Source organism: Chiroxiphia lanceolata, chromosome 16 (genome assembly GCF_009829145.1).
Source record: "Chiroxiphia lanceolata isolate bChiLan1 chromosome 16, bChiLan1.pri, whole genome shotgun sequence".
Taxonomy (NCBI): domain Eukaryota; kingdom Metazoa; phylum Chordata; class Aves; order Passeriformes; family Pipridae; genus Chiroxiphia; species Chiroxiphia lanceolata.
Window position 1 is genome coordinate 46011 of NC_045652.1, and position 27953 is coordinate 73963.

General features: G+C 49.6%; 1 protein-coding gene across 6 annotated transcripts; it reads right to left on the bottom strand.

Annotated features, from left to right (window-relative positions):
• Window positions 1-8767: 8767 nt before the first annotated feature.
• Window positions 8768-26505, bottom strand: ROGDI (rogdi atypical leucine zipper). Of its 6 annotated transcripts, none has more exons than XR_004359945.1 (13): window positions 26436-26505; window positions 24005-24076; window positions 22648-22730; window positions 21257-21311; window positions 20633-20713; window positions 18148-18243; window positions 16782-16880; window positions 16189-16302; window positions 14320-14369; window positions 13670-13796; window positions 12347-13134; window positions 11610-11794; window positions 8768-10378 (listed from the first exon to the last, which is right to left on the bottom strand). XR_004359945.1 is itself a non-coding variant. In XM_032704297.1 (11 exons), exons 1-11 carry the CDS (start codon window positions 26475-26477, stop codon window positions 13093-13095), a joined length of 861 nt encoding a protein of 286 aa, XP_032560188.1. In that variant the 5' UTR covers window positions 26478-26505; the 3' UTR covers window positions 11440-13092. The 6 variants fall into 6 exon arrangements, 2 of the variants coding, with proteins under 2 accessions (XP_032560188.1, XP_032560189.1); XR_004359944.1 differs by having other exon boundaries at window positions 8768-10441; XR_004359943.1 differs by having other exon boundaries at window positions 8768-11794.
• Window positions 26506-27953: the final 1448 nt, after the last annotated feature.

The window sequence follows — 27953 nt, forward strand, 5'->3', positions numbered from 1 at the left end:
TCACAGGGGAATCAGAGCACTGTTTCCCCTTACTTGCACGCAGATTCTCATCATACAGACTGTTCTGGAGACAGTCACTCCCCTCCTCAGTGCCATTGTCCCCACACCATCTTCAACCACTACTCAAAACAAATAAAAAAGGAAGGCTGACTTCACCTGCCAAGGGCTGGCCCCTCAGAGAGGGGTCCAGAGAGGGAGATCTGCCAGATTCAGTGCCTGGGGCTGCTCGTGTTAGGCACGGCGTCCCCACAGGCAGCATCCACAAGCACCACTGTCACTCTGCAGAATTGGCTTGCACACTGCCACACACAAGTGGGGAAGACAGGATGCTGCCACCCAGTCCTTGCTGTTTTCAGAACTGTGGGCACTTCACAGTTCCAATTACTCTGTTTTATAAGCCAGCTTGGGAGAGCACCAGGCACATGGTGAAAGGAAAAATGTCCTGCCCTGATGCCAGCAGAGGTGTGCCCTGCATCAGTTTTAGCTTGCAGTGTCCCTCTCTCCTCATCCTCTCTTCCCACACGGCCCCTACCTACCCCCATCAGCACCCCAGGCACCTGGAACTCCTCATATACCCTTCCTCCTACCCCTCAAGAGGTCCATAAGCACCCACAGGTGCCTAACTGTGGGATGTTACTGCAGCAGGCAGCTCCCCAGTTAGTCTAAGGGCATCAGAACAAGCCAAGTCCTGACACTAGGAAAGTCAGGTGAGGATTGACAGCTTTGGGAGCAGCTGTAGGAGAGGGAACTATGAGCTGGAGTCACAGATTTTTTCCCCTCCAATCACTGATTTTAACTTCATGTTCAAAAACATCAAGACAAGCAGGTGAGAGCCGGTCCCACATCTTCCATTTCTTCTGCCACTGCCTGGGACTGAGCACAGATGACACCATTAACCTCAAAGAATAATGCCACCTGTGCTCCTCTTCACCTCAGTACCACAGCTTAACATGGGACCTTGCCCTTTTTTGCAAAGCCAGCAATAGTTAAACTCATTCCTTGTGCTGGGGCCTCTCCCTGCAAGACTGAGCCAAAAGCATCTTCTCAGCCCTATAGTCACAGACTGTGACTGCCTGGAAGTTCACAGCAACTTGCACTATTGCATCAGTAAAAGGATTCAAATGGAGTCCACTGGACAGGCTCCAATTTGCTGGGCTGGATTCTGGATTAGGCCTTCCCAGAGCAAGGTACGTATTTCAAGGGATATTTAAACACAAATTGTTCAGTGCTATCCGACAGACTGGCACATTGTAGTCAGTTCATGTCAACAGCTTTGACACATGAGAAATAATTTCCATTAGGGAATATTCTCCATAAACAGAATTACCTCACCCTGTGCTCAACCCAAGTCATCAACTGCTCTTGCCCAAAACCAAGAAACAGAAGACACCTGACAACAATGGAGAGACCTCACAGACTGGTGCAGCAGAACCTGCGGGGAACACATAGCCCCTGCACCAGGTCCATATGGAGCAGGCTGAAGGCTTTCCCACCTCACATCACCTGAGTACCTGTTAGTGCCACTGCCCCTGAGAACAGCCTGCAGGGAGTCTCAGCAAAGGGGCTGCACCCCTCTCCACAGCACGAGTAGCAGCCAGCTCCTGCCCCCCCAGCCTGGCACAGCCTGCCTCTCTCCAACATGGGGATGCTGTGCTGGAGCACAGCCTGCTCGAGGCTGCAGACAGTGAGCTTGTTTGCAGATTTGCTAATATTAGAACATTACACAGCCTGCTGCTAATGTGTTCATCCTGACTTTGTGTGAGACAGCACAATCCTGGTTCTGTGTCCTCTACAGCTTCCTGCCCACAACACCTATCCACGTCCTTCCTGCTCCTACTAATGACTCCCCACTGGCTGTTGACCCAGCCAGTAGCTAAATCTAGAATAAGTCGATCTTAGCTTAAATTTCTCCCACGTTTGGTGCTGTTTTCAATTAGACCACTTGTGCTTTATTCCCTGAACAATTTAATGAGAAAGCTTTGCAGAGGGAGATGGTTTTAAAGCAGAGGAAGAGCAAAACGCACACAGTTAAAACAACCTGAGTTTCTCCCCTGAGCCTTGACTCCATCATGAGCTGCTGCCCTTGTGCACAGGACCCAGTGCCGTGGGGGCATGGAGCAGTGGAGTCGGGCTGGATGAGAGCTTGGAATCTTTGGGTTGGAAAAGACCTCTTTGTCAAGTCCAGTCATTAACCCAGCACTGCCAAGGTCACCACAAAACCATGTCCCCAGGTGCCACATCCTCCAGGGATGGTGACTCCACCACTGCACTGGGCAGCTTGTGAGAAAGTCCCCCCTGAGCCTCCTTTTCTTTAGGCTGAGCCCCCCCAGCTCCCTCAGCTACTCCTCATCAGACTTGTGCTCCAGAGCCTTCCCCAGCTCTTCTGCCCTTCTCTGGACATGTTCGAGTCCCTCAATGTCTTTCTTGTCATGAGGGGCCCAAAACTGACCCCAGGATTTAAGGTTCCTCACCAGGGCTGACCAAGGGGATGGGCATGGACCTGAGGGAAGCAAGTGGATCCAGTCAGCAACCATTCACCCTTGGTCCCAGCGACACACACCCTAACACCACTCCGGAGCAGCAGTGTCCGGCCCTCAGGGAAATTGCTTAGACTGGGCAAGGACTATTGTAGGATTGCAGCTCTCTAGCATCTCATCTGAGCTGGCTTGGGAGGGGCTTTGCTGGGATAACTGGATTTTCCAAGATACCTTGTCCTCCAATTAATTTACAGCAGAGTGAACAGGAGATACTTGAACAGTATATGTAACACATGCAACTTTGGATCCCATCTTGCAACACCTGGAATAGCCACGTCATCACAGGGAATTGCTGCTCTGAGTGGGAATACTCTGCCTGCCAGAAGTCAAATGTCCCTGAACTTCCCAAGAGCAGGCAAGATAGTTTCCTAAATTGAAGCTTTATAATGTGTATGAGCAGATTATATATCACACTTGAAGCTTGACAGAGCACCATTCAGTCTTAGAAGACCTGTCAATCACTTTGGTGTGTAGAAATGTGAGGTGAGTATATTTAAAACAGCACAGCAGAAAAAGTAAAATGTAGAAGACATGACATTCCCTCTGCACAGAGTCCTTGTGGGCACCAGCTCGACAGAGGGAAATAACTGAAACAGAAAAATATAATAATTGGATTTTTTTTTTTCAGGCTGCTTTACTGTTGGCTTAAAAAAATGCACAGTTCCACAGTCAGGAAAGGACTACCTGCGGAAACATGAAAAACTGAGGGGCAAGAAAACACTCCACAGACCAGACTGGCTAGGAGAGAAAAATGAAAGCAGTTAAGAATTAACTGCTCCCCAGCCAATGTCTAACAAATAACAAGAGCTAGAAAACCGGTAAGGGAAGGAAGGAGGTTGCTATAAGCAACATAAGCATGTTGAGGAGCTGCAATACTAGCAAAGACAGGGTAATAAATATTTCAGTTCCCTCTTGGCAGGTGGTCATAATGCGTTCCCATCACAGGATGCTGAAATACTCCCCAGCAGTAATTGAACCTGGCAATCAACAGAAACCCCAGAACACTTTCATCTACATTTTCTAGTAACTCTCAGGCCAGCCAACACTGGCTTTCCGTAAATTTTCAAACTCAGGTCTCAGGGCTGCAGGGGGATTTGCAAAAGGAACCAGGAGGACACAGGTAACTACACAGCCATAAGCCTGACGCCAACTCAGGAAAATAATGGAAAAGCTGAAAAGGGATTATTTAATTAATGTCACGTGATGGCAGGACAGAGTTTTTACCAATGTCTTCTTACATAAAATATCTACTTGCAGTGAAAAATATCGAGTGACTTTGATGAGAGCTATTTCTATAACCCCACTGTGATTGGCACTGTCTACCAGAGTGTCCCCGAATGCTCGATTACACACCAGAACAATACCAAATCAGAAGAATGCTCACCAAGTGGGTTAAAACCCCATTAACTACAGCTAGAAAGGGAAAATCATGGCTGAGACAGTACCACTAGTGACGTGGGAGCCTTTATCACCCACCCTGTCTGGCAGGCTGGAAGAAGGCAAGCATTTGGCATCTAAAGCCATCTAAATATTGCCGTATTGTACCAAGGAAAAAAGAGAAGCCCCATTTGCAAGCTGGAATCTCAACCCTAGCTGAGAATGGAAGCTGCACACCCTCAGACTGGGGGCAAAGCATGCATTTCTTTTACCAGGCAATATAAAAGTGTTTGAATTGGCAGCAAGTCATCCACCCCACAGTGGGAATGTTCAAGTTAAGGCAAAGGCTTTCTCAAAGAAAAGTTAAAGGTCAGCCCCGATGATAGGGCTGCCAGGAGCTTGTCTGCAGAGGGGAAGGGCACACTGTCTGACCACCTGGGCTCTCTGGGGTGAGACAGGGCTGGAAACGTTCTCTGATGGGCAGCTCACCTGAGCAGAAAGTCACTGAGTGGCACCATTGTCCCCTCTCATGCACTGGTACTAGCGTTTACATTCCCTCCTTGTCTCCCTCACTCATGAGCTGATTCCCTTCGTGAGATTTGACCCCCAAACCTGGGCATCTCCCACACCGCTACTAAGCACACAGAGCCCAGAGATTTCATGAAAGAGAAGAAACTGCTTTCACATCTCTCTTGCACTTCCCCACACCCAGCAGTCATAATGTCTGAAAGCTCATGGCACGATCCTGAGGGGCCCAGCAAGAAGGGTGTCCCCATCCCAAAGTTCAGTGGGGCAGAGAGCAGCTCAGAGACAGGGAGAGAGCCAGGGAATGCAGCAAAGGAGGAGCAGCATGAGCATTATGGGGAGATGCAGAAAGATGCTGAGTGACTTTTGGAACTCAAGAGACGAGGACCACCTCCCACACTGGCTCCAGCACTTTGGAGACAGTCTTTGCTCTACGATCAAAATCTCTCCATTTTCACCATCTGCTTAAGTTAGTTCTTCTTCACATCTCTCTGGCCCCCCAGGAAATAAATGCTGGGTTTTGCCTCCTGCCCATTCAAGCTTTCAATGTCACCAGCTAACTTCCCACCCTCCTGTAAGCCCACTCAGATATCCAGCTGGCCCTGTGGGCAAATTTACCCAGATCACTGTCTTCCTCTGGTGTCGCTGCCCCATCCCAGCTCTTATATAAGATGAGACGCCGACGTCATCCCCATCTCTGGGCAGTGAATCAGCACACATGGATATCTTTCAGGTGAGTTATTGACTCTCTTGATAAGCTGAGAGGTAAAACATTCATTTCCCAAGTCAACTGAAAACACTTCTATTCCGTAATCTGAGTGGTGCTGGAATTTGGCTCTAATTAGATTGTAGGGAGAGGAGCAGGGACACACAGTCTGCCCCGCTGTTCACAGCAATCAGGACAACCAATCCCACCCCCTGCAGAGATCACCAGAAAACAGAACCGGCTCTGTCTCCCACCCACAGGAGCCACATGCTCTCCTGTGCACCTATATGTTCCCTGCTCTCAGGGTGCTGCACATGTGCAACGAGCCATGGAGAGGACAGCCAAGAGACAGGCTCCACGTGCAGCCACTCACATCCCGGGCAGAGGAGGCAAACCTTTAGGTCCGTGCAATACATCCTTATCTATGACAGGCCATGACACGTCAGGTGAGTCTATGACAAGCGCAGACTACCTGGTTTTGAAGCATTCCTATTCCCTGTGGCTTCCACGCAGCTCCTAGCTGAGGGAAGGAAATATTATTCTGTGGGTCCTTATGAATGGTGTGTCTCTTTTCCAGACTTACCCAGACACAAGCATTACGCAGAGGACTGCCCAAGCTTTTGAGAACTCAGCACCACACTTACACCAGCCTCACCCACTGCCCATGGCTCTCTGCAAGGACAGCAGCAGGACCAGCCAGCAGTCCTTCCAGATCACTATATAGCAACTGAATCTTACAGCACTGAGGTCTAAGCTTCTCCCATGCTAAGTGTGCACCAAGAATCTTCCCTGTTCCTCAGCTTCTCCCTTAATGAAAGAATAGCAGTAGTATCACCAAAGCAGCATCCATAACAGTCCCCTAACCCTCTTCACATGGGGGCTTGTAAGGTCTTGTTAACATTCCCTTTGGAACAGTCCGAATTTTCTTGAGTTGGAGCTCAGTCTGGAAACAGGTGTGCTTTATCAAAAACAGGAGGCAGCTGGGGATTTTCAAACCATGGAAGTAAGAAATCAAGGCCTAAACTTTCCCTAGTACATGCTCTGCCAGAGCAAACCCCACCCGAACAGACACTGCCTCTCACAGCTGCCCAAAAAACCTCCGGTACCCCAGCACTCTTGGCAGGTGTGTCAGTGGGATTCCCTCTTGACCCAGCTCTTCCACTACTTTCACTCTGCCTTCCTGGCTTGCTGAAACACCAGGAGCTCCCTCCTGTCTAAGCCATGGATTGTGGTGGTTTGAGACCCCCAAAAATCCAATTTCCAAGTCCAAGCCCCCCTCCTACAACTCACCCCAGTGTGAGAGGGGTTTTCCAGACACAACATAAGACTCAATATGGGGGGAAGGGAATTATATTACAATTATTACACAAGTAAATATTATAATACATTATATACACAATTCCAACTATCTCTCCTATGGTAAAGCAATATTTACATTGGACCAAGTCTCCTCTCCCTCCGATAAAAGTCCAGAAGGGAAGAAGGAAAGATCCTTTCCACGTTCAGGGCAGCAGCCATAGCTGGAGTTGTTGTAGCTGGCTCTCTCCATTACACACAAGGGGGTCTCCTCTCACCCCTCTCAGCCCTTCGGCTCCAAGTGAAGGTCTCTCTCCCATGGACTGCGATTGCTGGGACAAAAGCTCGACTCACCACGTCATATCATGAGATGTAAGACATCCCTTCCTCGAGTGGTCAAGTTCCCTCAAGTCAGAACGTTTAGGGCAGCTCTCAGTTCAGTCTTTGCCCCAAGCATCCTATCAGAGCTCCTTTGCTCTGTCTCAAAACTGCCAGCCTGGCAGCAGCAGCGGGGGGAGAAGGCCACTTCCCCCGCGTTCCGTCCGGTCATCCTGGTCCAGCTTCCAGGACGTCTCTGAGCTTCTCAGCTCCTCTCTCCGGTGCATGCTGCATTTTAGGACTCCCATCAAGTAGAAGTCCACCCCCTCCTCCCGGGAGGGGTCTCACAGGGGTTTTGGGGAGATTTAATTCAGTCTTATCCCAAAACTATCTTTGTTGAGCTTAGTCTTCTCTCCCTCCCTCCGTCAGCTTGGCTGCAATGCTGTCTTTGCTGCTTCTGTCTTATCTTCTTGGCTCAGCCACAGTTCTCTGTTCGGTGCTGTCTCTGCTGCCACTCCTGCTGCCCACTCACAGTGGAGAAAAACTCCCTCAGCTCTTGGCCACAGTACTCAGCCCAGTTTAACACTGTTTCTGAGTTTCTGCAGCCCCAGCCAGGGGGCTGGTGGGGCCTTGGCCCCCAGCGGGGGCTCCTAGCCCCCTGTCTCCTCATGGTCTCGTGCAACTTTTTCAGCTATGTCATCCTCCTTCTTTTCCTGTCTGGTGTGGTATGTTTTAATTTTGCAGGGGCGCTGATTGGGTCAACACCAAGAAACACCACCCCCTCGGGGTTACCATTTTTTTAGCTCCAGGGGAAAACACTTTTTTCCCCCACCGCAAGGATGCAGGCCAGTATTTTCATATTCAGGCGGAGCACCCATGGATTCGTGTATTCTGCCAGGATCGAGTGTCTGGAGGAACAAAGACAATGCACATCTCAGCTCCACACCTCTCCTTCTGATCCCAGTGGGCACAGGCCTGCTGCTGGCTGCTGCTCCCTAGGAGTGGGGTACGCCAGGCTCTTCCTAGCTCCAGTCCCCAGTGACCCACATGCATCCTCCCCTGTACCCCAAAGCTGATGACACAGTGCCGCCATGACGCTTCCATCCACTTGACTCCTCTACAAGAAGCAAGCAGGGCCAGTCTCCTGGAAATGAGCAACAAACCGAGGTTTCCCTCCCCAGCGGCCCACCCTAGAAACGAGAGCCTGGACCTGAAAATGAGGGACGCAGGTGGAATAGCAGCTCTGCTAGAGCAAACACCTTGAGCATGGGCTCTGCCAAGCGAATCACCTTCAGAAGCAGGTGCATCCACCTCTGCACCACCTCCTCCCTCCTGCTGAGGATGAAGATGGGACCAGATAGGCGTGACACTGCACTCCCCTGTGGCTGTCAAACCAGCTTGTCTGCTGCCACTTCAGACAACACAAGCACTGTCAAGCTGGGGGAGGGGGGAGCACAGACCCCATCCCAAGTGTTGCTATGCCCAGGCTGTCCAGCTGCCAGCAGTCGGCTCACTGTCAGGCTGGGCCCCTGGCTACCTTCTCATCAGCACCAGGCCAGCACCTGCTGCTTGGAAGCATCATCCTGCTTGCACTTCCACAGCACTAGAGCCTCCAGGTTGCCTTCCCGAGGAATGTTCCATCCATCCATCTTCAGCTGCTCCAGTTATACCAGTCATGGACTAAATGAGCTCAACAAACGTCTTGGGGGGACTAGTGAAATAATACCTAAGCTTGTGCACAGTTACAGGTGTATATATCTATGTATATAGTTGAAAGGTGTAAATCTGGGCATGGCACAAATAGTATAGAATAAGGGATGGATAATGTTATGGTTACAAAGCAAGGGGGTGGAGCTTCAGTGCTGCATATTCGATACCACCCACATCACTGCTGTGGTGTAGTTTTTGGCAGGGGAAAAAAAAACTAAGGCAGCCACCAGAACCCAGAAATCAACATTTTTGCCTTGCTCTCTCCAGGAAGGAGCAGGGTCAGCCACCCTGTGTACCCAGTCCCCACTGCCACCACCGGGGTCAGCATTTTGGTAGTAAACCCCCCAATTCGAACTAATCATCTCTCCAGGTTTTGGGTTGTCCCCATTTGGTTTTTCGTTGTTCCCAGGCAGGGGAAGGGGGTGAAGTTTAAGCCAGGAGAGCCTCTTTGCCATCTTGCCTTTGTTCCCAGGGGGCCATGTGGTGTTGCTGCATGGGAACAGTCACCACCTTGTTCTAGGGGGGCCAGGCAACATCTTGCCTTTGTTGGTTCCCTCTTTTGCATAATCTCTTACTATTGTTGTTGTGTATATTGCAATTTCTTTAGTAAATTGTGACTCCTCTCCTAGTATTCTTTCCTCCACTGTCAATGGGGCAATTTGAGTGGGCTTGGTTTTCCCACTGAGTTTTAAAACCAGCACACCACGTTAGAAAAGCCTGTCCCTGGGAGCTGCTTTATGCGCCCAGATGCCTAGAAAGGGCTACCCACAATCGGACCAGGAGTGGGGACAGACTTACAATAGGTGCGTTCTAGAGACCCTGACCCTCTCATCCTGCCCCACCCCACAGAATCTTCGCCAGCACCGGTAGAAGACAGCAGGAGAGAGGCTGGTTTGCCAATGGGTAAGCTCTGCAGGTGGTGCCCAGTTCCTTGGCTGGCACCTGGGGACCCACCTGGGCAGAGGGGTTATCCACCACTGCAGCTGCCTCTTGAAAGCTCTCCTTTAAGATCCCATGCCTGGTCAAAGACCATGAGAACCTGAAGATCATTGAGGACTTGCTGCCCCTCGGCATATACACATAGACATCCCTACACAGGAAGTGTGGGTGCAGCTATGATTCCTTCAGGTAGACATGAATTCAACATGAAAAAGGAAAGGCAAATAAGGTGCACCCATATACAGGGAAACTGAGTCAGGCCACTGGTGAGACATCCTCACAGGACCCACACAGGATGGCAAGGCTGCTCCGCACACAGCCTCTGAGATGAAGCATCCCTGAACTGCACAGAATATCTCAAAAGCTGAAAGGGACCCATAAGTACCATCAAGTCCAACTCCCTCCTCCTCTCAGGACTAGCAGTTTAAAAAATAATCACAATTCAGAAAAGAGTAGGGTCATTTACAATGTGACAGTTAAATGATTTGCCTCAAGCTGATACTGCTGTTCATTTTTTAACTGTTGGCATTAACAACTTGTGGAAAATCAGTGTTCAGTCTTCCGTTTCTGTTCGGTTGTGTTGCTCCGTGTCACTCGGTGGAGACAACGAAAGCAGTGTGTCCTGTGCTTCTGTCACTTCCTGCCTTCTGAGTCCCTTCCCTTCACACAAGACCGTTCACTCCTCTTTTTGGACACTGTGGGTCGGCCACTGGGGATTCCATCCCTCCTGACAGGAGTCATCTCACTCCACTCCTGTTCTAAGCTCGGGAACAGCCTTCCCATCGCGCACGGCCACGCCCAAGCCCCGGTTCGGTGGCAGGGTTACAAGGCTCACCTGACTCAGGTGATGGCCTGCATCCTCCAGCAAGGGACTGGCAGCGTGTGGCTGCATCTCTTCCAGTCCTCCCGGCTCACAGGGGCTGTCTCACTGCCCAGCAGGTCCTCAGGTCTCCCCCACCCCTGAGAAGCTCTGAGCAGAAATGGAGCCGAGCCAAAGCCCAGGCCTGGAAAGTGAGATCTACACCTTCCTGAGCTGGCTGGCAAGAAAAAGATTCTTTGAGATTAAGCGGGACATTGCTGCTTTTGCCATCTTCATGGGTGAGTGCAGAGCTCAGCACGAGGCATGTGCCAGATGACTTCCCCTGGAGCTGGGCTGGGCAGGCAGCTGCTCTGATCCCAGCAACTCAAGCAGTCTCCAGCAGTCCTCCCTGCACTGCCCTCATGCATCAGAGCTGGAATCAGGACTGGCATTCCATTCTGCACACTCCTGCCTTCCAGAACCAAGGAAGACTTTTCTCATCAGAAGAAAACAACACGCATTTGGTTGCATATTCTACCCCTACCAGCAGGAAGCTAAGTTGAAGAGGATGTGACAATATTGATTGAACCGCACGCACTAGTGCGAATTAAAAAAGGAGCTCACTCTGCACACAGGGAGGGCTAAAAAAGACCATAGACAGTTAATAACCAGAGAGCTTATTAACTATAAAAACATTCTCCTCTGAGAAGCTGTTAATGGTGAGCAGCTCCACACATGCACAATCACTTTCTAAGCAGAAAATGGTCGGGATCAGAGCAAGGGTTGGTAAATGCACACCCAGGGTCATACTAGTCATAAGGCTAACTGACTGGAATCAGTAACAAGTCTGCTATTGCATCAGCCCATCCAGGCCTCTCTACCTTCCACATTCATTCACACACATTCATCAGTCACAGCCTGATGCTCACGTGTAGGCTCTGTTATGGCCTGCAACCCGTGACATCAGCACGCATCAGGCCAAGCACAGCACCAAGTGTCGAGTCCCCAGAGAAGGAGGCTGCAGCAGCACAAGGCTGGCACTAATCCACACAGAATCCCAGGTGCAGGGGGCATGTTTTAGGGATACTGGAAGGAGCATCCTGGGAGATGAAGTCCCAATTGTAGTCCTGTACATAGGCACTGGGGTGCCCCATGGTAATTGGTTAAGAGAATCACATGTTGTTTTAAAGTGCATATAAAAGATGCTGTTTGCTTCCAATAAACGGATTTGGTTGTTTGGACCCCCAACCAACCAAGTCGTGTGAGTTTATTATATTAATAAATGCCACATCCAGGGATCTCACAAAGGGGCAGGAAGGAAGGGCACAGACAAGACCGGCAGGCCACATGCCCAGAGCAAAGGTCTATGCAGGACAAATGAAAATGAAAGCAACATACCAACCTCTAGTCTCCACCCTTGGAGTGATTCAAAACCCCTCTGAACACGGTACTGGGAGACAAGGTTTGGACAGCCCTTCTTGAGAGGAGAATTGGACCGGATAGACCTAGACATCCCTCTTCCAGCCTCAACCATTCTGCGATTTCTTTGAACACAGAGCTCTGGATGGCACTTGGAAAACAACCAAGCTGTCAATGGACAATCAAGCTTGCTGTTTTCTAGGAAAAATGGTGAGCCTGCAGTGCTCACCTCAGCACACATGTAGGATCCTGGGCAAGATATTCCAGTGAGGGAAGCCACCAGAAACAGTCTGGAAACAGCTAGCTGGAGACCACCAGGAGACAGGTGATGCTTCTCATCACTTCCCAGCCAGCTCCATGAGCCAACCCAACCCAGGCTCAGTAACTGTGGCCTCTTCAAGACAAGTTTGGAAAACTACTTCAAGTACGACTTGGGTGTCAGATAGCACTGGGCTGAGGCCCAGCCTTTGAAGAGCTGCCCAGCTGTGCCCCCGAGACCACTACCGTCCTCCCAGTAAGGCAAAAGGAAACGCGGCATGCATAACCAAGAACAGCCACTCACTTGTGAGAGAGCACACAGTCTCAGATACTAATTCTTTCACAGCCCACAGGAGCATTGCAGGTCTGAGGGTCTTTATTTCAGCTATCAATGGCTAAAGGGATGAGTTACACACTGTAGCATCCATAGGCAGCAAATCAGTGTAGCAGTGTGGTACTCACTTTGTATTTAATGACAGGATGAGGGACTGAACAGCTGTGCTCAAGGTACCAAGGCAACTTCAAAGGCTAGCAGCGAAAACAAGATACTAAACCTGGAAAAGACCAATGAGCCCAACTAAGGCTTAGGGGGAAAAAAAAAATCACATTGATGCCAGGGAAAAAAAGAAAAAAAACCAAAGAGTTCAAACATCAGCAAGTAAGAGCATCCTCAAAGGCGAATCAGTAACATGGGGACGGACAGAACAGGCAGGAGAGGGAGTCGCTCAGGGTTAGTGATAACTACAGCTGGAGCAGATCACAGCAAAGTACTTCACTACGTGGAGCAACATGCCCTACCTTTTATGAGGTGTGTTAAATTACCCTTCCCCTCTTCCCAGCCACCCCCCAGTCCAGGAGTTAAGTTACAGCACTGTGTACAGATCCAGTTAATGAGGGCGGTCCAGAGCTCTCATCCCTTGAAACAGACCTGTGCATCAGGAGCTTGGGAAATGTGAGCCACACAATGCACAAGAGGACAGGGACAGGTGGAAGCTCCAATCACCCAGCACTGCTTTGTGACCTGCTTATGCAGCAGTCCCAGACAAGGCTACTAAAGCTGTGTCTCTGGGTACACTGACCCTGCCCTTTGGAGGGCATCTGGCAGTGAACTCCAACATTCCTCAGGCTGACCTAGACTCAGATGGGATGAGAAAACAAAGAGAGAGACACTGGAAGTACTGTAAGGGCTTAAACTATTCCACAGAGAGTTAATATGGCCTGTAGTTCCAGTAACTGGAGAAAACGGAGATCTGAAAAGTAAGAAGAAAAGTAGGTAAGTTCCTGTACCCCTTGGACCACGGAGGAAAGAGCACATAATAATGAGGTCTGAGCTTCACAGCGTTACACACTTCAGCAGTGCACTGCTAATGGGCAGGTTTGCTGCTGCTGTCACTGAAGGTACTTGGAGCACAAAGTTATTTGCTCAAGGCGGCAGCCAGGCCAGCTGTAGAGCTAGAACTGAGCATTGCTCCACTGGAATCTAGGTTGCTGAGGTCTCCATGCTCCCCTCCAGCACCCTGGTGTTTCCCGTCATCCAGCTTATGACTGAGAACACAAAAGTTGTCTACTCGCTCCTTTCCATCTAGTCACTAGCTCACCACACATCTGCCACACCACAATACTTATCTTATGGCTGTCAGCTAGGCAGTGCCAGCCAGCTCCCTGGCTCCAGAGCACTGACTCATCCCTTGTTTTCAGCAAGTTGTACAAAATAACATTGCATCAGACCTAAGGTCCTCTCAAAATCCAGAGTCAAAACCAAAGCCCCTTCTCCAAGCCCATTACCTTGTCCTTCAGTTGCTGGCAAAGCTGCAGTGAAACTGTGAAGAACACAAGGGCATCATTTAACCACGGTACAACACATTCCACTTTATGGACATGGCTGACTTCATACCGCTGGCTGCCAAACTCACTGGAGGGGGGAAGAAGAGCACAGCTTCACACACAATGGTATAGAGCACAACTCCACTGTCCTCCATTCCCACAGGAGAGACTGATGACTTCTACCACATTTAAAACAGCATCTGGCAAAGTTATGAGAATGCAAAGACTCAGTCCACCTCTGACCAGATTTAGAGTTAAGCTAAAGGGTGAAGGCAGAAATTTCTTAACATTCCAGAGAGGTACAGAAGCAGGAAATTACAATGGCAACACCAATAACCGAACGCTCATTTTGGTTGAAAACTCTTATTCTAGCTAAACTCATGGCACTGTATGGATGGGTTGGATCCTAGAAATTCACATCTTTGGGCCTTTATGGACAAGTCATTAAAGAGACAAAACAGAACATTCACAGGCACAGCAAGTGACTCAGTCCAGCTTCTCTGCTTCACAGACGCTACAATGAAAACTGCACACAGCTATTTGGATCTCGCCCTCAGCACACACCTACACCTGTTACCCAGGTACACTACCCCTGTAGTGACTGTACTTACAACATGGCCCCAGGGTTGTGTAAAATGGACCCTCCAGCAGGCTTGAAGTTCTAGAGAAGGAAAAGTTCATTAGGATTTTGATGCAGTAAACAAACCACTTAGAAGAAAGGTATTTCAGGTTTGCACTTTCAGTAGCCTGACACCTAGAAATGCCCACACTCTATTTGCCTGGATACTCCATCCATATGTAATCCATGTTCTTAGATCCCTTTCTCCTCCTTCATTAAAAATATCCTACACAGTGGTGGAGTTCAATTTATCTCCAAATATTAGCACTACAAAAATAAGATGAGAAGATCCAGAAGAAAAACATAACATAGATTTTTAGGGAAATCTTCCTTATAGAAGCACTGCATTTCATAAAGTTTAAGAGTTTAATGATGTTTTTACAGGTGTATTGGGTTTGCGTGGCCAGTTTTTGGTAGTGGGGGGGCTTCAGGGGTGAATTCTGTGAGCAGCTGCCAGAAGCTTCCCCCATGTCCACCAGAGCCTACTCAAGCCCGCTCCGGGATGGACCTGCCGCTGGTCCATCAGGACAAGCCCATCGAGATGGCAGTGACTCCTTGGGGATAAGCTATTTAAAAAGGAAAATAAAAAAAAGTTATTGTGCAGAGGGAGAATATGTGAGAGGAACAGCTCTGCAGACCACCAGGGCAGTGCAGAAGGAAGGGGCAGGAGGTGCTCCAGATGCTGGAGCAGACATTCCCCTGAGATTCCGTGGGGAAGCCCCTGATGAGGTAGCTGTGCCCCTCCAGCCCACGGAGGGCCAGAGGGGTGCAAAGATCCACCTGCAGCCCGGGAAGGAGACCCACACTGGAGCAGGTGGATGCTCAAGAGAGGGCTGTGAACCCATGGGAAACCCATGCTGGAGCAGGATCCTGGCAGGGACCTGCAGACTCATGGAGCAGGTTTCCTGTTAGGATTTGTGACCCTTTGGGGGACCCACACTGGAGCAGCCTGTGCCTGAAGGGCTGCACCCTGGGGAAGAGTGACCCACGCTGCAGCAGTTTGTGGAAAACCGCTGCCTGTGGGATGGACTTATGCTGGAGAAGTCCATGGAGGACTGTCTCCTGTGGGAGGGACCCCACACTGGAGCAGGGGAAGGACTCCTCTCCTTGAGCAGTGGCAGGAACAATGTGTGATGGATGAACTGACCATGATCCCCATTCCCATCTCCCTCCACTACTGGAGGGAGGAGGGAGAGCCTGGGAAGGAGGGAGGGGTGGGGGAAAGGTGTTTTTCAGATTTATCTTATTTCTCGTTATCCTGCTCTGACCTTGTTAGTAATAAATTCAATTAATATCCCCAATTCGAGTCTGCTTTGCCTGTGACTGTATTTGGTGAGTGATCTCTCCCGGACCTAATGTCAACTCATGAACTGTTATATTTTCTCCCCCCTGTCTGGTTGCAGAGGGGAGTGACAGAGTAGCTTCGGTGGGTCCTGACATCCAGCCAGGGTCAACCCACTACATCAAACTGATCCATGCAACAGGTAAAGGAGAAAAGTATCCATCAAAACTCCATTCAGGAAACGCAAGATGCTACTTTGATAAACTGGATTAATATAATTATGCCCTCCCAAAATTACGCAAAATTATCAAACTATATTGTAAGTACTTAGTGATAAATAGTTACTGGCTTTCTCCAGAGCACTGGTATGTTCTTCTGGGCTAAGTAGCCATGCCCCAAATTAGATTTAGAGACAGTGCTCTCTGTGCAGCAGACCTAAACACAGACACTTAGCACCAGTTACCGTCATTTCTGCATTATCTTATGAACATAACATTGTACCAGGTAGCAGTGTGATCTCCCTGCAGTGGGATGCAGGGAGAGGGAACTAAACAAGACTCAGGAAACAGCAGACATCACCTTGGTTGTGCTGGGCTGCAGCACATGGAGTTGGTAGACAGTGAGGCACAGCTTGTTCAGATTAATATAGAAATTCACAAGGATGTCTGGAGGCAGCACAGGGGTGAACATTTTCTGGTGAGAAAATAAGTAGTTTCTTTGTCAGTGAAAGGACCATCATTTCTAATGCTGGGAAATCACTCCCTTTTCCTAAGCCACACTACAATTACAATGGCAAGAGAGACATCAGGAGAGAAACAAAGACTGAGCAGCTGCAGGCAACAGTTGTTTCTCTCACTGCCCTTGATCAAATGGTATGTGCATGACAGTGAAAAGAGAGGATGGAGCAGTGTTCACAAGGGCAAATCATCCCTGGACAAGACTCCTGAGCAGAGAACAGAACTTAGGCATGAGGACTCTGGTTCTTAGAGAGTAAGTCATCTGCCACTCCCACAGGAAGATACAGAGCAGCCAAAACCACTCAGGGTTTGCACTTGCTTCATCCCTGCCTCAAGAGACACTTCAGAAACCCACTTCCACCAGGATGCTGCCCAACATCCAAACTGTTGCATGCTGCCAGACCTGTATGGAGATCTAGACCAGCATATACTTACTGTGAGACCGCTAGAGGCAATTTCTGGTAGTGTTAGGGTAGCTGGAGTGGTCAGCCGATTTCGGGCTCTGGAGAGCTGCAACATCACAGCATCCATAAGCTACAAGATAACATACAGAACACTGCTGAGTGTGATCCCCAAACAGCTCTGGACAGCACGCTGCAGAATCCTACAGCCTTCTGCAAGTGTTACAACAACCACAACCACTCCCCCTAACTCTTCCAGGAATTCAGGGATGTATTGGGAAAGGGTGGCTGCCACAGAAATGCTGTTTAACTGTTACCACAATCAAACACTCGTGAGACAAGCCAGGAGTGTTCAATACCAGGGACTGACAAGAAAACAGCTATTCATTACAAGAATACCAAGAGAACATGAGCTCAATTACTGATGCCACAGAAGCATCGACAAACTCATCATCATCATCATCTCTTCAGAGGAGCGGGCATTAAGGAAAAAAACACACTGCTTTCTCGTTCTCCCCATTCCCACATCACAGGTACAACTGCTGAATGGGCTCCCCCTGTCCATAACCAGCTATGACCGAGGGAACTAGAAAGAAGAACCAGCTCATTGTGAGGCCAACCCTGCCAGAAACCACAGTTCAAAGGCTCTATTCAGGCAGACTTTCTTTTCCAGAAAAAAAGGGGGAAGCAACATAGGTCTGTAATAGAGCTCATGATTGCTAAGATGAAGGCATTTTATATTATGACTAATTCCTCTCCCTACTTTGACTAATTCCTCTCCCTACTTCCACCTGAAATTAAAAAGAAAACAGTTTTATTACCTAAACTTCTCCCTATGAGCAGCCCTTGCCCATGTGGAAACTAAAAAAGGTCTAGTTTTCTCATGTTTGATGTTGTGATGGATTACAATGAGCAAGCTGAAACTCTGGTGCCTTCAGAGAGCACTTCCAAGCAGAGGGTTGGGCTTCACTGCCATGCAGCAGCTGCTCTATCAGACCCCAGCAGCTACTACTGGCAAGTGAGAAGTCACTTTCAAATCCTCAGTAAATCACAAGTACTGTCATCTTCTCTTTGCTGAGAAGAGCCTCACTGCTGCTCTTGCCAGCAGCACTGATCAACAGAGAACTGTAACCACATCATCCACAGAAGATAAAGGAAGATCCTCCCAGATTATCACTGGTGTGCAACAGGGCACCAACTGCTCAGATTACTGATGCCAAACTGGTACAGATTCATACCAAATACAAGGTCACATGGACACTCCCTGACACAGGTACGACTGCAAAGTCCATTTCCATTAAGAGACTCAGACAGCAATGTGCATTAACTGTGTTTAAAACAACAAATGGAGGGAGGAAAAATGCATGTTCCTACCCAAGCAGCAAGGGCTTTCTCCTCACCTTGAGCACCTCCGAGCCTGTTTTGAACTGGTAGTTCACATCTCGGTTCATAAGCAGGTAAATGGCTTGGTTCACATGGTTTCTGGCATCCTGGATCTGCAAAGGTACAATGGAAGCCCTATGAAAAAAACACTCTCTAATACACGGTGGCAAGTAGAGGTGATCCCCATTATCTCACTGGCCTTCAGAAAACGGTGTCTTCTCATATGCTAATGCCACATCTGAATGCCAGACACTAACACATACCTACCACTGCTGCCCAGCAGCAGTTCTTCTCTCAGGGACTGGAGATGCTAAACAGTCTGACAGCTACAACCTGGATTGTCAACAGAAATATTGCTGCTGCCATGAAGGAACAGTGACATCAGCCACTCTTTTCCTGGGAGCACTCTGACCATGACTGTTCAGGTAGGAATTCTCACTGCTGATGGAATACAGTGGTCATCTCAAGCACCACTGAATAATGATTTCTTCCTTAGCTAAAACCAACCAATCAAAGCTAAAACCAACCAATCAAAGCTAAAACCAACAGCATCGATTACATTGATGATTTCTAATGCAGCGTCTCTGGCAGTATCTCAGAGTCCTTCTAAACTAAAATTGTTGAGATCGAGAGTTATCTCCAGCATCAAGAAGCTGTGCCATTGTGTGGGACTGGAACAGACTCAGGACACAGCTGGCTCAAGTTCCTCTCAAGCAAGAGGAACGCAATTATCAAAGCAAGGTATCATAGGTGTATCCCAGTGCTTTCATGGGAGCAAGGACAAACTAGAGGAAGACAATGGCCCGGGGAGAAAGTGACTGGTGTTCAGCTTCAGGCAGCAACCAGAAAATTGAAAAAAGAAAAAAAACAACAAGGAGTAAATGAGAGGGTGCAATAAATGGAAGTGAGAAGCCTGAAAGCTTGTATGAGAAATGTCTGCTGGGAGACAGACAACACAGCTTGGGGTATTTGTAGTTTGATAGATCTACATTGCCCTCCAGCAATCCTAGATCCCAGGACAGCCTTGTAGAGGTCTCCCTGGTATAGGTCTGGACACCGGTTCCTTCTCATGCAGAACTCAGGGATCACAGAACAGCCCTGCTCTTAGAAAGCACAGGTATGGGAGGCTACAGAGGGAAGAGAGAGATGGTAAGTTCACTGTCAAACTGCAGAAAGACTCTGCAGGTACTTAGGCATTTCCAAACATCACCCCCTTCAGCCTTTACACCTCCTAGATGTTTCTGAGCAAGTTCAATGGTTCCTGGCAGCATTACCCAACCAAGCAATGCCAATCCTGCTGTCATAATGATTTGCTTCATTCATATTCCCCCTTGTTTTTGCTCTGTTTTCTAATCAAGTTCCTCAAAATTTGTGTGCCTGCACTTGTGTTCCTCAAAAACATGCCTATACTACAATTTCTTACCAATGACTTCACTTTGCACAGAGAAACAAAACTCCAACTGGCACCACTCACTAAGGGAAGACACGATCTTTGAGGTGCTCATTTTTAATTCAGAGTCGAAAGATCACCACATAATCACTTTAAATGCTTTTGCACACAGTCCTTGAGGCACTCATGCTCCACATCTGAACAACATTACAACACAAAATGCTTGCAAGTAAATAAAGGAAGGTGTTTTCCATAAAAGCCAGTAGAAGCCTATTAAACAGGCAGTAGTACAAAACAGCCACAAAACAGGATGCACTGCTGAGTGCTGTCAGAAAAACTTCCTTGCCTTGTTGCAAGGCATAAACAAATCAAGTTGAGTTTGGCATTAACATCGCAAGTACACAATTTTCTAGATTTCTACAAAATTATCAGGTAGAGCCTTCACTTTGCTGCCAAAGCAGCTGCTGGGAATGGCACTCAATGCCAAATGCACTCATCACCTAGAAAAATCTGAGCCATGGCAAGGGGAAGCACAAGGAATACATCTTCCTCCATCCTACTCAGCTTTGACAAAGTAACTGTAGTAAACCACCTCCTCAAAATCAGGCACTAGTTCAGGTCCTGAAATCAGGTAGCTCCCAGGAAAATGGTGGGAAAGAGATTCCAGTTCTGGATAGCTGCGTTCTTTTAACTCCTTACCTGAGGGAACTCAGACATGCTACAGGAGCACAATGATGTCCTCAGTATAAACAAATGTATCCATAAGAGAATGACAGCAAGCTACTTGAGGCCCCTGAAGCTGCTCTTTGCCCTGCTAGCCTGGGTGTCATAGGCAGACACAGGACAGTCCTGCATAGGCACCTTGGGCACTCTTTTAAAGGATCATGACTGCTATGCAGACAGCCTTCAGATTGCTGGTGTGTCAAGAATGAGCAGAACCCATCTCTTCCACCCAGCACTGTAACTGAATTTAACTGCACCTGCTTCCTCCCTGAGCTTCTACCACTGGAACTCATGTGAAATGGACATCAACAGTCTCTCTCGAAGGACTACAACGACTGCTCAGAGGGCACAGACACTACAGACGGGTGGGCATCTAAAGCCAACGGTACCTGCTGCAATTTCCACTGTTTGTCTTCCCGGAATGCAAAGTGCAGGAGCTGATTGTTTCTGGGCATTTTCAGATTAACATCCTTGAAGAAAGAAATAAACACATGAGAGCAAGAAATGCCTGCATGCAAAACATGGGGGCTGCCAGTCCCACCCCATTCTTCCAGACCACCCTGGCAAGCTGCATTCCATAGTCGTGGCAAGGTCAGAACCTCAGTGCTCCCACAAGGTGATGTTAATACAAAGGATAGGTTTAAAGGCATTGAGTGAATTGGGATCCAGGCAGGACACATGACCTCAACTCAGAAAGTCCCCAAGGAAATTTCATACTACACAACAAAGGTGGTAAAGGCAAGGAATCCCCACGGAAGTTGACTCCAGCACTCACCACAGTGTGGGGGTGGTGGGAGGGAATGTCAGATGTTGGGTCTTGACAAACTGCAACAATTGCTGAAACATCTAGTATTTAAGGCCTATTAGGGAAGACTGACAAAGAACACTGATCACTGGTAACACCTAACCGGGGACCTAACCGGGGTGACCTCCCCGCCCTGAGGTGATCAAAGGGTAACAAGGATGACACCCACCCCTTATAGTATAAAGCAAGAAGCATGGCAAGTACTCACAGCTTGACATAGGGCGTCTCCCTGTAGTGTCAACACACCTTTCACCTGGTCTGTGCTGGAATGAGAGGAAAGATCTGGGCAACACCAGTCACAAGAGGCACCTACTGACTGCCAACTCGACCCTGCCCCTCCCAGTCCTGTGTAGCCAGCCCAGTTCTTCCTGTGCGGGGTCTGAACGCTATTCCTGCCCAGTACCTGAACACTACACGTGCTTTTCAAAGTCCCCAGCTCTTGGCCTATGGCCAGCTGCTGTCATTTTCTTTACTGGCCACCTCACCCCAACTGCCCTGCCTAAAACATTACCTTCATTTCTAATCCCATACTTATCCCATGAATCACCTCTCGACAGTTCAGTTGTTGTTACAAACAGCTCCAGCAGGCACAGGCATAAAACAGTAAATGAATTACTGACATTGGAGGGTTAGGTGGTTAATACAGGAGTTGAAAATTACAAACCACATCTCATCCCAAGGAAAAAAACCTAATATAAATAAAACGTAAATAAATAAAACCCCACAACCCAAAATAAATAAAAAACTCACACCCCAAACCCTTTGAAAAATCCTGCAAGATGACTCACATCTACAATGAACACTGAGAGGAGAAGATTGAAACACCTGGGCCTTCAGGAACTCAGTTTGGCCACACCTTGCACTCTACTACATTAGACAGAGACTCTTTAGACCAACACAATGCAAGATTCACCTTGCAACAACAACAAATGAAAACTAAGATTAAGCTTAATATTTTCAGATCTGAAGAAGACAATCTTCAAACCCAGTACAGAATTACTGCATCACCCCTTGCAATGCTCACTGTGCCATTCCTAAGGACTTGCTTTGTGACAAGCTTGTGACCTTTGCCAGAGCAGCTATTGAGACCAAAGGCTATGGTGAAGATCAAAAACTGGACATCAATTTCAGAAGAACTGCATGTCTGCATCGCCTTCTGCACAAGCCTCAGTTTTCTCTGTGTGAAGGAGATTTACTGTCTTAGGGAGATTAGGACAAAGGTTAAGATTTGTCCACACAGTCAGAAACCGAGCCAAGAGCAGAATTCGGGTCTTGTTACTGCAACTCCCTGTGCCCAGAGTCATAAAAATGCCCCTTGGCAAACTGCTCGTACCAGCATGGGGAGCCAGGAATCAGTGATACCAGGTGTCAGCAGTAAACAGCACAAGGCTGGCTTGGGCAGCCCTCAAACACAGCTATCAACTGTTACCTTCACCTGCCACGAGAGTTCGTTTGTTTGTTTTCCTTAAAGCAAAATCTTCTATTAAAGAAAACCCCACTACTCCAGGGGTGCTGCAGAGCCCTTCACCACAGATGCTCCAGGACCTGCACCTGTTTGCTGTAGAGGGAAGTGACCGACTGACCACCACCACCACTTACCCTGATGTGCTCAGTACGAAATTCTCCTGCCTGAGAGCTGCTCCTGAGCCACTGGTGGGCAGAGCAAAGCGGTGGGAGGCCTCCTGCCCAAGAGAGGACACAGTAAGTGCTGGAGCACCTGCACCATGAGCCAGGAACAAAGATAATACGGACACCAGCAAGTGGCCAAACGGTGAGTGCTCACCGAGCAGAGCCCCTGGATTTCATCCTACTGCAGGACCAGCACAGTCCAGAAGGCTCAGTGTGTGCAACCCACAGTAAAAGATGTTTGGAAATCCCACACCCCAGAGCTGGGCAGCGCCAGAGGGGTCCCCAAGCTGCCCATAGAAGGAGCAGCACCCCTCACAGCCCAGCGCTGCATGCCCTCAGCCACCATGGTGCTGCCCCTTATCACAGCTGAGGGAAGTCTGGAGTGCAAATCAGTCCCCCAACTGGATATACTGGCTGGTGACAGTCCTTTAATCACTGGCTGGTGACAGTGCTTTAATCTCTGTCCTGTAATCACACTTCACCCTTAAAACTATGACAAATTCTTCAAAAAAGGTATTACATATAAAGGTACTGCAGGCTTTTGTCACCTGCTACTGACTCCCATCCTGGGGTTCTGAGTCAACACCATGGCACTCTGGCACCTGCCCCTCACCTCCACATTTTTGGCCCTGCTCTTCCATCACTCACTAATTCCCCAAAACCTCAGTGTTAAGGGGTTGGGCCTGTTGAACACTGACCCAGCAGGCACATGGTGCACCCTCAATGCACACAATCCCCCTTGGCCAGTTCCTCTCTGGCTGCTTGGAAAGAGCCAAAGCTGCAGCCCATGCTCAGGCTGGAGAAAGGTGTTGCCCACCTGGTTCAGCTGAGCACATCAGGCCTCTGAAAGGGGTAGGTACCAGTAGAGGAGTGAGCATGTCGAGGGCGGGATGGTTTTGAATGAGGAGAGTGCATGCTACTAATCACTGCACAAGTAGCAGCTGTCAGCTAAAGGCCATCACGCTCATTTCCACCATCACATGACAGAGCTACAGGCAGATCCAGACTCTGTTCCAGAAAATATTCACCTCTCAGGCAAATGCCTAGCAGATAGGTCTGGCTGCCTCCACTTACCTTTTCAAAGCAGCTCTCAGCAAAGAGGGTCAAGAAAGAAGTAATCTTGGGGAAATCAGCTCTATTGGGAGTCCTCAAAACCAGAGGGCAAGCAAGCACTAGGGACAGCACTGGACATGAGTGCTGGATGTTTCCATAAAGCCTCTACTAAGAATTTTTTCCTCCGGGGAAACCTACGACCATTCCTCCACATGGGAGGGCAAACAAACCCACAACACAAAACGCAGACAAAATTAACAAAATTGAACCTCACCTTCAAAATATCCTGCAGCTGCCTCAAAACAGCATGGACCTCTTCTTGTAAAAGCCATTTAAACTCTTCTTCCTACATCATAGGAAAATAGTAGTGGAATCATGAGAAGTCAAACAGTGGAAGTAAATCTCTCAGACACATATGAAAATTATTTAAGTTCCAAGTGTGGTGCTGTTTCTGTGCTGTTTAAATCAAGGAGGAAAAGAAAAAGATTTCTTTCTGGTTTGCTCAAACACCTCAGTCTCCACATCTCCACTTGTCTATCCCAGTCCAATGAACTGTCCTCATTCTTGTCCTGACTTTGTTTAACAAAGCAGCATTCACACAAATCACTGTACCAATAATCCCAGAATTATGAAAGAACACGCAGCACGGGATGCAAATTTCAGAGCAAAGTACAAATCCTGCTGCTTCAAAATCTGGAGCATCTTTTTAAGCTGCTGGGATGGGCTGACCTGGCTGCCAGACATCAACACAACCTTCCCCACTGCCTCTCTTGAACAGGTTGGGGGAGGAAATAAGTTCGTGGGTTGGGGTAAAGCCAGGGAGATCCATTTCCAGTTCCTAGCACAGGCAAAACTGAGCCAATTTGCAGACAAATTTGTTGCCAATTAGACGGTGAGAAACAAAGATAAAAACCAAAATGCCCTCCCCTCCCTCCCAGCATTTCCCCAAGTAACAGCAGCCTAAAAGCACAGCAAGCTAAATTGAAAATGGGGTGGGGGAGACACAGACAATCACTGGGCCAAATTCAGTAACCAACAAGTTTGGATCTGACAACTCATTGTCTCGGGCCTCCATTAGTTGCTGCCACAGAGAAGGCTGTATAAAGCAGACTCTCAAAGCACAGCTAATGCTTCTGTTAAACCATGAGATCTCATCCAGATCATCAGAGAAGTGGGGACAAAAGCAAGCAGACTACTACTTGTTATCCTGTAAGAAAAGAGAAATTTTCCATGTGGAAAGTTATGGAAGGGAATGAATTGAGCAGACTGTCCAAAGAAAAATGGGCAAGGTGTGGTCAACTCAGAACTTTAAGCTTGTGGTTTCTCTGGTAGACAGTTCCCGTTCACCATGAGGCACACAAAATAACCACTCATCGATGTGTCAGCCCCTCACACAAGAGTTTTCCCAACAACTAGTAGGAGAAAGCCAAGTTTGTTTCAGCAAACATTCACCCAAAGCCAGCACACACAACAAAGCCAGGCAGGACTCCCTGTTATCCTTCAAAGAAGTCTGGGTGCAGGACCACTGACTTCCACCATTTAATCCTGGTCTGGATTTCTGGGAATCATATTGATCACAGAATCACAGACTGTCCTGAGCTGGAAGGGACCCATCAAGTCCAAGTGCGGGTCCTGCACAGGACACGCCAACAATCCCACCATGTCTCTGAGAGCATTGTCCAAATGCTTCTTGGACTTTGTCAGCCCTGGGGCTGTGACCACTGCCTTGGGGGAGCCTGTTCCAGTGCCTGACCACTCTTTGGGTGAAGATCCTTTTTCAAATATCCAGCCAAAACCTCCCCTGACACAGCTCCATGCCATTCCCTCGAGTCCTGTCACTGTTCGCCACAAAGACAGATCTCTCTGCTCTTTCTGTAGCACTCGCTCTCCTCCAGATTCCCAAAGGAACAGTGATTCCATGGGTGCAGCAGACTCCTTCAGTGCCTCCACCACCCACCGGCACTATGCAGGTGTTTCTACTTCAAAATCCCACTGGTGTCTTTCTCCCCTCTAGTCACAGCAGGAAATCTCCCCCTCCACACTAATTTCAGACTGAGTCAAGTTCATGCACCACATCTGTGCACTACATAGCTGTATTTTTGGGAATGCTGCTCATAACCTTCCAAACCACATTAACGTGAGAAAGACCTGTTTTTCCCCGGGGCTTTCCACTCAGCCCGATGGATCTCTGAACCGCCTCCCCAGAGCGGAGGTCTTGCTCCTCCTCGCAGCCGCTGTCCCGGGGAAACTGCAGTGGCGGCTGCTCTGCGCCATCCCCGCTGCTGCACCAGGTCCCCAGGGCGGCTCTGGCCGTCGCCATGTGCGGGGCCTGTCACCAAGGTCACGGTGCACACTCGGGGTGCGCCGAGAGCAGGGCGGCCCCGCCCGGGGCACACTGGTACGGAGACCCGAGCGCCGCCGCCGGGGGAGGCCGGAGGAGGCCCGAAAGCCTGGCCCGGCCACACGGCCGGAACGCGGGCACCGCCTGCAGCCGGGGCAGCTGCCCCGCGGTCGGGACCGGGCGGTCCTGGCATATCGCTCGGCCCGGGCCGGGGCGCGGGAACAACGGACGGCCTTTCCACCCCATACCGCGGCTCGCCGCCCGAGCAGCCAGAGCGGGCCTGCGGGGGCCCGGCAGGGCTGCCGTGCCCGGGGCGGGGCCGCTGCGGCTCCCTTCGACCCCGCCGAGCGCCCGCCTGACTCACCAGCACCGCCCGCTCCGCCGTGCTCGCCATAGCCGCCGCCATCCCGCCGCCGTCCGCACCGCCCCCGGCGGCCGCGGCTCCGCCCCGGGCGCCGCCATTGGCTGCGGCACCGCCCCGCCTCTCCTTCATTGGCTGACGGCACGGCCCGACAGCGCCTGATTGGGCGGCATCCCGGCCATGGCCCCTCACGGCCATGGCCCCTCACGGCCATGGCCCCTCACGGCCATGGCCCCTCACGGCCATGGCCCCTCACGGCCATGGCCCCTCACGGCCATGGCCCCTCACGGCCATGGCCCCTCACGGCCATGGCCCCTCACGGCCATGGCCCCTCACGGCCATGGCCCCTCACGGCCATGGCCCCTCACGGCCATGGCCATGGCCCCTCACGGCCATGGCCCCTCACGGCCATGGCCCCTCACGGCCATGGCCCCTCACGGCCATGGCCCCTCACGGCCATGGCCCCTCACGGCCATGGCCCCGGCCGAACGCGGGGATCAAACCGAGCTGCGCGTAAGAATCCTCAGGAATGCGTGAAAACGTGCAAGTCTCATCGCCTCTTCTCAAAACAAATACATTTATCCTGGCAGGGAGATCGGCGGGTTCGAGCGGGAGCGAGGGGGCCACGCACACAGAGCCTTCATCGGATCGGCCCCTCGTGGAAATGATCCTTTATTCCCGGAGCAGGGAAAGCTTCCAACAGCACCAGTTCCTGCTGCAAGCACAGCTCTCGACTTTGTCACGTTCTGCGTTGCTTCTAGTGGCAGTGCTCTAGAGGGAGTGGTTCCTTGGGCACCTGTAACTCCTGTACCTGGAGCCCACTGGTGTGAGCACCAGCCCCTCGTGCCTCGGCAGGAACAGCTGCAGCTGTCCAACTGCAAAAGCTGTCCGATTATCCACAAACAGTATTCCAGAGCTTGCAAAGACTTCAGTTGAGGGATCGTGTCTTGGAACGCCCAACCCACTGCTGAGTTAGTGTTCATAGAATCATGGAATAGTTTGGGTTGAGGGACCTTATCGCTAGTCTTGTTCCACACCCCGTCACTGGACCAGGCTGATCCTAAGACTTAGTGTTCAAAAAACCCCAAATGCCAGAAGGATGGATACCCCAGCCCATCAATTACACAAGTTGTCATCGACACCAGAACATTAAAACTAAGCATCCTCCTCTCACCCCAGCTGCATGGAGCCCTCTGCACACAGAGGCTGGAATTAATCCAAACTCATCCTCTGCAATGCCTCACTGACAGTTCCAGGCTTCAGCAATTGTCAAAGTGCTCTCGGGAACACTGTGGTTTCTCAGCAGCTCTGAGTTTCTAATATTCTGTGGAACACACATATTTCCTTAATGCCTCAAGACAACTCTGACAGGCTTTAGAAAGTGTCACAAGAACATTGTGTTACCAAGAAAGGTTTTATTCTTTTTGCCAGTAGCTTTGTTAATTGCACAAAAAAAAGAAAAACAAAACAAAAAAAAAACCCAACCAACCAACCAAAAAAAACCTGTTTTGCCATTTAAAC

Coding starts and splice junctions, on each gene's coding strand:
- ROGDI (XM_032704297.1), bottom strand. CDS start 26,477: ATGGCGGCGGCTATGGCGAGCACGGCGGAGCGGGCGGTGCTG. Junction 21,312..22,647: donor TTCGTACTGAGCACATCAGG/GTAAGTGGTGGT, acceptor CTCTCATTCCAG/CACAGACCAGGTGAAAGGTG. Junction 13,797..14,319: donor CACAACCCTGGGGCCATGTT/GTAAGTACAGTC, acceptor TCCCCCCTCCAG/TGAGTTTGGCAGCCAGCGGT.